The sequence below is a fragment of the Microtus pennsylvanicus genome, chromosome 11, assembly GCF_037038515.1.
Source record: "Microtus pennsylvanicus isolate mMicPen1 chromosome 11, mMicPen1.hap1, whole genome shotgun sequence".
Taxonomy (NCBI): domain Eukaryota; kingdom Metazoa; phylum Chordata; class Mammalia; order Rodentia; family Cricetidae; genus Microtus; species Microtus pennsylvanicus.
The window spans coordinates 21,072,792-21,084,838 of NC_134589.1; the positions used below are offsets into that span (position 1 = coordinate 21,072,792).

General features: G+C 44.4%; 1 protein-coding gene across 5 annotated transcripts in view; it reads right to left on the minus strand.

The window, feature by feature from the left end:
* Atp6v0a1 (ATPase H+ transporting V0 subunit a1) overlaps positions 1–8,736 on the minus strand; it is a 52,257-nt gene extending 43,521 nt beyond the window's left edge. For 3 of the 5 annotated variants that reach the window (XM_075990694.1, XM_075990693.1, XM_075990697.1), the window contains exons 1-2: positions 8,608–8,718; positions 6,286–6,445 (exon numbers count right to left, since the gene is read on the minus strand). In XM_075990694.1, coding sequence (XP_075846809.1) covers positions 6,286–6,402 — 117 coding nt within the window. In that variant the 5' untranslated portion in view covers positions 6,403–6,445; positions 8,608–8,718. Of the gene's footprint in view, positions 1–6,285; positions 6,446–8,607 lie in introns of all 5 variants that reach the window. The other 2 variants (XM_075990696.1, XM_075990695.1) reach the window with 1 other exon arrangement.
* Positions 8,737–12,047: the final 3,311 nt, after the last annotated feature.

The window sequence follows — 12,047 nt, forward strand, 5'->3', positions numbered from 1 at the left end:
CTGCATCTGACCTACATGTACAGTTTCATTTTACTATTTATTAACATTTTTTCCTTTAAGATTTTTGTGAGTATAGATGGGTGGTGTGTCTACATGTATGTCTGTGCACCTCGGAGGCCAAGAGGATGCCAGATCCTCTGGAACCTGAATTATGGTTGTGAGCTGCCATGTGGGTGCTGAGAGTCAAACCCAGGCCCTCTGGAAGAGCCGTCGGTGATCTTAACCTCGGAACCATTGCTCCAGTCCTCTACATGTAGAATCTTAGAGAGTTGAATTACAGAAGTATTGAGATGGCTACCAAATGGCTACCAGAGAGGGAGACAGAAAGGAGGGGTGGCAGGTAGAAGATATAGGTCAAAGTGCACAGATTTCCAGCTAGAAGGGGGTAGGGAGGAAATGGCAACTTGATGAGACAGTAGAGTTTGAGCTACATCCTTCCACATTCCCCTACTCTGTGTGTATCTGAGTGTGTATTCACATGGGTGGGTGCACCCTTGCCACAGTGCACATGTGGATGGGAGAGGATTAGCTGCAGGAGTTGACCTCTCCTTCCACATGTGGGTTCCAGGGATCAAACTCACATTATCAGTCTTGACAAGAACTGCCTCTTTACCTTCTGAGTCATCTTTCTGACTCCAGGAATACTTATTCATTCTCTCTCTCTCTCTCTCTCTGTGTGTGTGTGTGTGTATGTGTGTAGGTACTCCTCAGACATCACAGAGATATAATGATCTGATTTCATATAACTGGAGCGATATGAAACTGAGAACCAAACTTGGCTCTTCTGGAAGAACAGCGAGTGTTTTAACTACTGAATCATCTCTCCAGTCCAGGAGTAAAATATTCAACTATTGCAGGGTAGGCAAGACAGCTCAGGTGTAAGGGAGCTTGCCTGGAGACAGTGCAAGCCTGGTGACCTGAGTTCACCCCTTAGAATCTACATAAAGCTAGAAGGACAGCATCAGCTCCAAAAAGCTGTCCACCACCACCAATAATAATAATGATGATGATGATAAAAAAACTCTATTTATAATAAATAATAAATAAAAACAAGCCAGGCGATGGTGGGGGCGCATGCCTTTAATCCCAGCACTTTGTAGGCAGAAGTAGGTGGGTCGTTAGGAGTTTGAGGCTAGCCTGGTGTACAGAGTGAGTTCCAGGTCAGGCTCCAAAGCTACAGAGAAACCCTGTCTCAAAAAACCAAAACCAACCAAACAAAAATCCCAAAACACAAAAACTTAAAAGCAAGCTGGGCAATGGTGGTGCACACTTCGAATTCCAGCACTCAGGAGGCAGAGGCAGGTAGATCTCTATGAATTCAAGGCCAGTCTGGTCTACAAGAGAGTTTCAAGACAGCCAAGGCTACACAGAGAAACCCTGTCTCAAAACAGTAACAACAAAAGAAACCAGCAAAACCAACACAAAACTTAAAACAAAAACTAATGTACAAAAGCCAGGTAGTTAACTATAATCCTAGGACTTGGGAAGTAGCGGCGGGAGAACTGGGGGTTTAATGCTATCCTCAGCGCCATCAGAAACTAGTCATCACCTTGAGCTACGGAAGACTGTCTCAAACAACTAACAAAGCTGGACTTGGTACAGGCCTCATAATCCCAGCTATTCACGAGCTGAAATAGGATTCTAGGTACAAAGCTAGTCAGGGCTACGTGTAAATTTAGGGCCAGTATGGACAATTTAGTAAGACTGTGTCTCAAAATAAAAAGGGCTGGGAATGTAGCTCATAGGCAAAGCACTTACCTAGTACACAAGAGGACCTAGGTTCAATTTCCAGCACCAATAATAAATACATACATAAATAAACTCATATATGAGGGAATAGATGAATGGTATGGTAGTACCTTTCTCTAAAGTAGTAATAGGAGCTGGAGATCCACACTGGGATGTGGGTGCTGGAAATTTAACTCAGGTCCGCAAAGAGCAGGAAGTACTCTTAACCTCTCTCTTGCCTGGTAGTTGGAATTTTTAAGACAAAGTCTAATATACAGCCAAGATAGCCTTGGACTTCCTACGCAGTTAAGGATGACCTTGAACTCCTGTTTCCCAAGTGCTAGGATTATAGGAGTGTACCAGCCTGTCCCACTCAGTCACAGCAGTTAGGAGATTTACAGTACAATTTGCTATATAGCCCAGGATATCACTGAGTTCAATACCCTTCTGCTTTTGCCTCCAAAGTACTGAAAGTTTAAGAAATGAAGATGCATACCAAAAAAATATAAAACCACACAAGTTATATAGGGAAAAAAATATTTTTACTCCATTGTAACCTAGGCTCAGCAGTTAACACTCCCTCTTCCAAAGGACAGAACTTCCACTCCCAGCACCTCCATACATGGCAGCTCACAACTGCCTGTAACTCCAGCTCTAGAGGGAATCTGGTCTCCTCAGGCACCTGCACTCACACGTGCATACCTACATACAAATACATGCAAGTATACATAATCAAAAATGGATTTTAAGCAGGGCAGTGGTGGCACACACCTTTAATTCCAACACTTGAGAGGCAGAAGCAGGCAGATCTCTGTAAATTTGAGGTCAGCCTGGTCTACAGCGAGTTCCAAGACAACATGGGCTGTTACACAGAGAAACCCTGTCTTGAAAAGTCAAAATAAATAAGTAAATAAATTTTAAAAATTTAAAAAATAATAAATAAACTGGGTATAGTGCCTTTAATCCCAGCACTCAGGAGGTAGAGGCAGTCGAATCTCTTTGAATTCGAGGCCAGCCTGGTCTACATAGGGAGTTCTAGGACAGTCAAAGCTACAGAGTGAGACCCTATCTCAAAAATGTCAATAAATAAAATAATAAAAATAAATATTTTTTAAAACTCTTGAGTAAAACAGTTCCGGGAAACAGGATAGTGACACAGCTTTCAAAAGTTATCACCCCAGATTACTTATTAATTATACAGGGGATAAGATTCTTTTACAGTGGAGAAGCCTGGGAAATAATACCTTGAGTGATCAAATTTATCTTTAATAATAGAGAAAGGCTGAGGACACGGCTCAATCAGTGAAGAGCCTGCCATGGAAACACGAAGACCCGAGCTCAAGCCTTAGAGCCCACATAAGAAAGTCGGACAGGCTCCAGGTTCAGTGAGGAAACCCTGTCTCAAAAACTAAGGTGGAGCCGGGCAGTGGTGGCACATGCCTTTAATCCCAGCACTCAGGAGGCAGAGGCAGGTGGATCTCTACGAGTTTGCGGCCAGCCTGCTTCAGTGAAACCCTGCCTCAAAAAAAAAAAAAAAAAAAAAGAAAGAAAAGAAAAGAAAACTAAGGTAGAAACCAACTGAGAAATATCCAATATTGACCTCTGGCCTTTATAGGCATGTACACACATGTGCACATGCAAGTATACACAAGCAATTACACATATGAATGTGCATGTGCACACACACACAAATAAATATTGAACAAGAATAGAATAGTAGGCACACCTTAAATCCCCAAACTGGGGGAGGCTGAGGCCAAAGGAATATCTGTGAGTTCAAGGTCAGTCCGACTAGTGAATTCCAGGACGGTCAAAGCTACAAAGCAAGACCACGTCACAAAAAGAAGTGGGGGGCGGGGGAGTAAGAGGAGGAAGAGAGAAGAGAAAGAGAAAGAAAAAACAGCAGCACCTAGAATAGGTGGGGAACTTGTTAAATTCACAAGACAATAAGCAAAAGTCAAGGAGTTCCCCTGACAGACACAGGCAGGTGAAGGAACACACGGTGCACAGAAGAGGAAAGCTCCTATCCACAGACAGATACCAACTGGACACACAGAAAATGCAAGACAAGATCTCTCTAGTGCCAGGTTTCTTGCTAGCCCTGTAGTGGCTCCCTCAATCAAGATATCTCTTTCCTTGTTCTCCGTCTGTTAGGCCCTCTGAATGTGGGTGACAGTTGTACGGCTGCAGCAGACTGTGGGGCCACTGGCAGTGAGACCAGGATTTATCCCTACTGCTTTTTCTAGCTTTTTGGAACCCATTCTCTCTGGAGGAAAACCTTGCTCAGCCTAGATATAGTGGGGAGGGCCTTGGTCCTGCCTCAAAGCAATGTGCTAGACTTTGACTCTCTACCCTCTCTGAGGAGTGGATGGGGAGGGAATAGATAAGGTGGGGGGAAGATGGAGGGAATAGAAGTGGAGAGAGTAGGAACTGAATTTGGCATGTAAAATGAAAAGATAGTTTGTAAAAAAAAAATAAATAAAAGAGATCTCATCTCACACCTGTAAGATTGGTCTATTTCTTTACATCTGGACACGGGCCTATTGATACAATTGTAACAAGGCAGAGCCAAAGGGAGCATAACACATGGGTGCTTCCATTGGGTTTCTATGGCAACATCTAAAATGCTATGTACATGAGTATGTGATGCTTGGTGATATTCTCTCTCTCTCTGTGTGTGTGTGTGTGTGTGTGTGTGTGTGTGTGTGTGTGATTGGTAGAGAGAGAAAGAGAGAGAGTACACCCATGCACATGAGTGCCACAACTCAACCTCAGATGTTATTCCTACCATAGTTTGGTTGTTGTTTTGTTTTTGCTTTTTGATACAGGATCTCACTCCCGGGATGCACATGGCTCAGTTTCCCTTGTGCTGAAACCACAAACATATGCCCCCATAGCCACCTTTTCAGAAACAGGAACTCAGTGAAGGTTGCTATGTGGCGAGCACAGCAGCTAAGCTGCGCTACAATAACCTCTTAGTTATAATAACTATGTAGCACCGGCTGGCCTAGAATTCACTGTGCAGATAATGTGGGCTTCAAATTCATGGTTAGCCTCCTGCCTGTGCCTCCCAAGCACCGAGATGTGAGTTATCATGTCAGGCTTTTGTTTCGTTTTGTTTTGTTTTAAAGGCGAGTTTATTGAATACACAGAGAGCACAGTGTGTACAGTATTGCCAGAAGAACCACCTGCCAGAGAACTTCCTGACAGTCCGCCAACTCCAGGACCTTTATTAGTTAATCCTATCCATTTCTGACCACTCTGGTTTAATTCACCCACTCATCCCAACCAATCATGATTTAAAACCTTGTACAGGTACTAAAGACACAATTATGAGCAACAACAGAGAATGTCCTTGTCTTCACGGGGGTTAGAACATTGTGAGGAGGGAGTTTACTCCACTGTTCCCGTTGATAAATGTGAAATCATGACCATTACGACGGCTATGAAAAGTACTTGGAACTCTTGAGAATGCAGGAGCTGAGTCAGGGACTCTCCGGACCACCTACACCTTTCATCTGTGTGCACAGTATCTTCTTGTTCAAATTATAAACTCCCAGAGCATATTTTAAAAAACAAAACAACACAACAACAACAACAAACCCACTTAGACTATCCTTTTTGGTTTGAGATCCTTTCCAAGTATCTAAAACATATAGTATATGCTTACTTACATACCATATAAGTTTTGTTTATATAAGGGTCTCTGATTTTGTTTTAAAATCTTCTTTTAGATCTTACTGCATGGAAAAACTACAGGTTTTGTTGTCTTACATATCAGGTTGTGATGTTAAAGGGACCCAAATAAAGTAAAAGTAATAGGTTAGCGTGATATCCTCTGCCAGCATTCCTGACAACTACCTTGATAACACTTAAAATTGTTTCCTTTTCTCTCCCCCCCCCAGACAAGGTCTCATGTAGCTCAAGCTGGCCTCACACTTATTATATAGCCAAGGATGACCTTGAATTCATAATACTCCTACATCTCCAAAGTACTGGCATCTCAGGCCATTTGCCATCCATCATCATCAGTCTGTTTTTCTTTTGAGCTTTTTGTTGTTGTGGTCTCCTCCTCCTTCTATACAAGGTCTCACCCTGTAGCTTAGGCTCATCACCTCATTGTCTCAGTCTCCCATGTGCTAGCATTATAGGGATAAACCATCATGCCCAGCTAAGGATGACTGTCCAAGAAAGAATCAGCAAACAACCGTAAAAGAGTTCACTGAAACCATTTCCACCTCTAGAAGGACAAAAGACAACTCTAAGCTTACACAGTACTAAGCCAGTGCTATGACATTACTTTGCACATAAAAGGCAAACCACGCCGGGTGGTGGTGGCGCAAGCCTTTAATCCCAGCACTTGGGAGGCAGAGGCAGGCGGATCTTTCTGAGTTCGAGACCAGCCTGGTCTACAAGAGCTAGTTCCAGGACAGGCTCCAAAACCACAGAGAAACCCTGTCTCAAAAAACCAAAAAAAAAAAGGCAAAACACTCGTGACAAAGCAGTTAACCATAACAAACAAAACAGTTTGATGGTGATCAAAAAGCTTCCACTTACATCACGAAACTGAACCTTTCCGAGTTCTCCTAATTCACTGACGCAACAATAAGCAGCTTCTGACTGTAGAAACAGCTGGGCCAGCGTCATCTCCTCACTCCGGAAAAGCTCCCCCATGTTGGCAGAGAGTAGTCGGTAAGTGTCTGTGGTTCACTCCAATCTGAGGCAAGGGAGAAAATGACAGGGCTTGAGAATTAACCACTAGAACCAAGGACAAACAATACCAGGTATTATTTCTTGCATGCCCTGAGAGAAGTCTTGCTCTCTGGCTTAGAAAGATGCAAAAACAGCCAGGCAGTGGTGGCACAGGCCTTTAATCCCAGCACTTGGGAGCCAGAGACAGGAGGATCTCTGTGAGTTCGAGGCCAGCCTGGTCTATAAGAACTAGTTCCAGGACAGGCTCCAAAGCTACAGACTTGAAAAAACAAACAAACAAATAAATAAATAAAAAGAAAGGTGCAAAAGAGAAATTACAAAAAGTCATTTCTAAGTCCCAGACTCCAGAGCCCAACAAGAGTCACTTCCTTTGTAACTGACATCAGGACTGACTGACAGTACTCTGGGTAACACAATACAAAGGAATAATATGTGCAGATTAAGGACAGGAGCTGGGAACTCCAAAAAGCTCTGTAATATGATACAGTGACATTCACAGCACCTGGAGGTTTGCTTTTATTTTGTTTGTATAACCTATGCTGGTCTCAAACCTATGCTGGTCTTGAACTCCTGCCTCCTCCACCTCCTTAGTTCTGGGATTACTGGAATACATCAACAAACCCAGAGCTTTTTGTTGTTACTGTTTGTTTTTTCACACTAGACAGAATTTTCTTGCTAAAAAGGGTCCTCTTCGTTGTTTTACTTTGGGTTTGTTTTGTTTGGTGAGCAAGAAACAAGAGACTTTACCCTCTTATGTAAAAGATGTGACTAGCTTTCCTACCTCAACTGACAATGTCCACTTCCAACATCCAAAATCCCCAGTACTATCCCAAAGCTAGGGTTAAAGGGCTCAAGCTTCCAAACTCCTGGGCAAACAGCATTCCTCTTCTAAGGCATCTCAGTATGTAAACAATTTTAAAAAGACAATGGAACCCACCGCAGTCAGCTCAATTTCAACTCAGGCGTGACGGGAACGCGTTGGTAATGACAAAGCACTTTTAACAAGCCAGAGGAGAAGCCTTCCACCCCGGCAGCTATCTTCTTCTCATCCCACCCTCAAAAGGACTGCCAGTCCAATCTGTCCTGTCTCCCCTGTGAGCAACGGAAGACTTCCGTTCTGGGCAGCCACTGGCGCTATCAGTGGTACTGAAATTCCAGTTATTTATTCTCGATAAGCTCACGTTCAGCTCAGGTAGAGCACGGTCTGCAATATCTAATGTCAGCAGATCATACACTACAGTATTTTTAACGTCGTAAGGTCGTGCATATTCCATATTGACTGATAAGTGAGGCTGACATTTCAGAGATTTGATCTTCGGGAAGGCAGGAAGACATTTTGAGGAACCCGACAACAAATCCTTTCTGCATTTGGTGTTCTCAGGACAGCAAAACAACACACTCTACTAAGCAAGGGTTTCTCAAGAGATTATGTGGGCTGACTTAAGACTGCATATCTGAATCACCCACAGGAGCTATTACCAGTCCTCGCCACCCTGAACAAGGATAGATGCCACAACCTCAAACTATATGAAATCATGTCTGATCGGGATGACAGCCTCTAACGAGTTGCCGCCCTCCTCCTGTTCCTTCATGATTACAGGCCTGTCTAAGGCTATCTCTACCCCCATTGAAACCAAACACAAAACGAATTTGGAAAAGGGTTTCCGGGGGTCGCGAGATGAAACATGAACAAAGAATAATTCTGCAAAAGGGGGGGATCCAAAACAAACCCTACGTCCTCCCTGGAGGACTCCCTATTTCGCTCAGGTTTTCCAATTTCCCCTTCCTAGCAGGGGGCATTTGTCGGTCACCTGCTTCGTTTCTGGGCAGCACAGTGAGAAAGCAGAAATTCTCTGGACCAGGCACAACCTGTCTCCAGGGTAAGGGAGAAACCCCCAGATTCTAAAACCCTTTAAGAAATTCCCTCGGATCCCTCTGCCTATTCGATCTCCTCTATCCTGTCGCCTCCCCCTCCCGGGGCAATGGCCCTCCAGTTCCTCTGCCCACAGGAAGGTGTCTGAACTGGAGGATGAGCCCCCTCACATTTCTCCCAGAGACCTAAGACCCCCGCTAATTCTTCTGACAAGCGGCCGGGGTATCGGAGTGTACCCCTAGGTCCCCTTGAAGGCCGCTCCGGGACGCGCTCTTTCCACAACCCTCACTCACCTCTGGCCCGCACCGCCGCCGCGACCGCAGCCGCCGCAGCAAAGCCCCCGGCTCCGGCAGAGCCGAGTCCCGAGGAGGTACGCAAGCAGGCTCCGCCCCCACGCCACCGCCGAGTTCCGCCCCCAAGATGACTTCATCGCAGTTGACCAATGGGATGCTGCCTCTGCCGGGCTGCCGCAGTGCAGAGTCCAGGGGGGCTCGGGCGAGTCTTCCCGTGCTGACGCCATCTTTGTTCCGGCGTTGTGATTTCTAACCGGGAGTGTTTGGAATCGTCATTGCTGGGCGTGTGACTTTCTGAAGTGTCTGGCTTCTGAACCTGTCAGAAGCGTGTCTCTCTATTATCCTCAGAGCAAGGTTACCTGCCATCTCTATTTTCCAGGGAAACGATCCACAATCCCTTCTTGAAAGCAGCGTGAAAGAAATGGCTGTTTATAGAATGATGTGAGCGCTGCAGGGGGCTTCAAAGTTCGTCTTCTCTGCACGCACACATCCTTTGCCATTCTTCTACCCCTGAAAATATTTGAGCCCCAGATTGGAGAGCGACTTAAAACTTACGCCGATCTCGCCTCTTACGAAGTACAGGATTCGTTCTTCCATTAGCTGCCTAGGGTTTACACTTATACAAATGACAAGAAACGACTCAGTTGAGAAAACGACTATTTTTATCTTGCTTAGTAGATTCCCGTGAACCCATCTGGCCACGTAGGAGTTTTCAGTTCCTCGTATATCTTTTGAATGCAAAATGATACTACTTACTATTTTTTTAAAAAGCTCATTTCCCAAATAGTAATAGAGTTCCTTTTCCCTCTACTAGAGAGCAGTAGGGAGTCAGTGTTAATAACCGGACCCATCAGGAAGAACTCGGAGAACTGGTCAGTCAGTCTCCGTGGGTGGCGGAACTCTATTGAAATTCAAGTGTCGTGAACGAGATATTTCAGATTAAAAACAAAGCCAAAAAAAAAAAAACTGGTGCTGATAATTTTGTCAGTCTGGCAAAACAAACAAACAAACAAAAAAAAAAACCACTACAAAACCTGTTTTGCAAGCCCAAATAAAATGATGGACACGGTGAACATTTTATTTAGATTTTTCTATTGCATATGATAATTGAAGATGTCACAGGTCTCCTGAGAAGGCGCATTTCTGAGACCTGACTTTACCATATCCACATTTCCCAGTTCCTTTGCTTTCCTGACAAGGCAGAGAGGGACCCACAGTTGAAATCCTGCCGAATGTTAGAAAAAACGATTTCACAATGACTGTCACTTCCTTCCTCAGAGACTTGGAAAAAAAAAAAAACCCTAACCTCAGAGTCAGCTGCTTGCTAACCACAAACACAAATGTTTCCTCCACTACCTGAAAGAAACCTATCCCTGACTAACTTTTATTTCCTTGAACCTTTTTCGTGGCTTCCCTAAAAGTACATCCTCGCAGAGGTGTTTATAAATAGTAAAACTAATTTATCTGTTGGGTGTGTTTTTGTGCCCTCGTTCCACGGCACAGGCGTGGAGGTCAGAGGACAGTTTGGGAGTTGGTTCTCTCCAAGTGTTTCCCAGGGACTGAACTCAGGCATCAAGCTTGCCTGAAAGCGCTTTAACGTGCTAAGCCTTCCTCATGGCCCTATAGTTCCTATTCTTTTTCCTTTCCCGCCTACCAGACACCCTACCTCTTCCCAGTGTTCTGTTTATTTTTCTTCCATGCTCTGTCCTTGGCCATCTTGTCTCTTGCCAGTTCCAAGTGTCTATATTTAAGGATTCATATCTACTTTTCTACCCATCACCTTGCTTTATGGTCAGACATGGGACTTCTGTCTGCTAGATAATATCTCATAGGCAATATATCTGCTGAAGTCTGCTGTGAACCAAACAATATTAGGTACCACAGATAGGAAAACAGAGCAGATACACTTCCCATCTGAGAAATACCTTGAGAAATAAGTTCCAATACTTACAAGAGAGAAAGCGGGGTGTAGTGGCTCATACCTATAATCCTAGTAATGGGATGCTGAAGCAGGAGGATTGCCTCCTAGTGAAAGCCAGGCCAACTAGAGCTGTAAAGCATTAAAAAAATAAATAAATAAAAATGCAAGGTAGAGAGAGGTGAGTGCGATGATTAATATTCTACTTTAAGCCAGGAGATTTTCTAAATGCTTTATAAATACAGTCTCATTTAGTTCTCGCAGTAACCTTAGGAAGTAAATACACCCATTAATCAGAAGATACGGCATTGTCCATCAAGATCAAATTTTAAATGCTTTGGAAGCCGGGAGTGTAGCTCTGAGATAAAATACAGGCTTGCCATGCATGAGGTTCAATCCCAAGCACAGGAAACAAAAGTAAAGAAGTGCTGTGGGGGCAGGTGCATTGTTAGACAGACACCTGTAGCCTCCTGACAGCAGGGAGGTGAGATAGGAGGGTCATAGAGCCCGGAATTTCTAGGCCAGCTTGGGCGACATAGTAAGATCCACTGTCCACCAAACAAATACAAATAAATAACAAAACAAAGTGCGGATGAGTATGCCTGTGGCCCTAAAAATGTCAGCAATCCCATGTGAGGCTTAGGCAAAAATATCAACTCTAAACTGAGATTTTGCTTAGACACCTAAGCAAAGATTAATTCCCCATTCTCCCCTACCAAGACAAAGCAGATAGCAGATGCAAGGATCTGAGAAACAGAATGTCAGAAAGTCACGAGAAGCCAGTGAGATGAGGTGCATTTTCAATTTTACTTTGAGCTTCCCCCCAAAACACTAGAGCTTTTACATTCAAAGCCCAAGGATGTTTAAGATAAAGGTCCTTTGGTAAAGCAAAAACCTCTTCAAAATGAACTTTGAGGCTGCTTTTGTTGCCTTAAGGGCCAATTCCCTTTAGTTCTATTAATGATTACACAGACAAGGAATGAGCCTAAGGCTTGTGACATTTTCAGCAACCCTCATGACTCTCAGATACTTGAGGCAGGAAGTTCTTTAGTTGGCAGGGACTGGAATGCTATGCAAAGGGGAACCCTAAAGGAGTGGCCTGCTGAAAGCCTGGGGAAGCTAGAGAGGGAATGAGGGACAAGGTGGAGGGATGCAGAGACCTCTGTGACCTCAGACCTCAAATACTTGCTCAGGAGAGTCAGAAACCAGCCTCCGTTTCTGGAGAGACAACCTAGCAATTATAGCTGTGTTGGCTTTCTACTGATGCACCTGGAGCAAAGAAACACATGGGCATTCCAGTGGAAAAAGATTTAGTTAGTGGCGTCTTAGTACTTGGGGAAGTGGAGACAGGAGCCAGGCTCAGGTACAGAGTGAGTCCAAGGCCAGCCTGGGATGCATGAGATCCTGTCCCAAAAGACAAAGGAAAAAGAAAGAAGGAAAGAAAGAGAGGAGAGAGAGAAAGAGGGAGGTAGGAAGGGAGGGGAGCCTCAACTGGGTGGTGGTGGTGGTGGTGGTGGTGGTG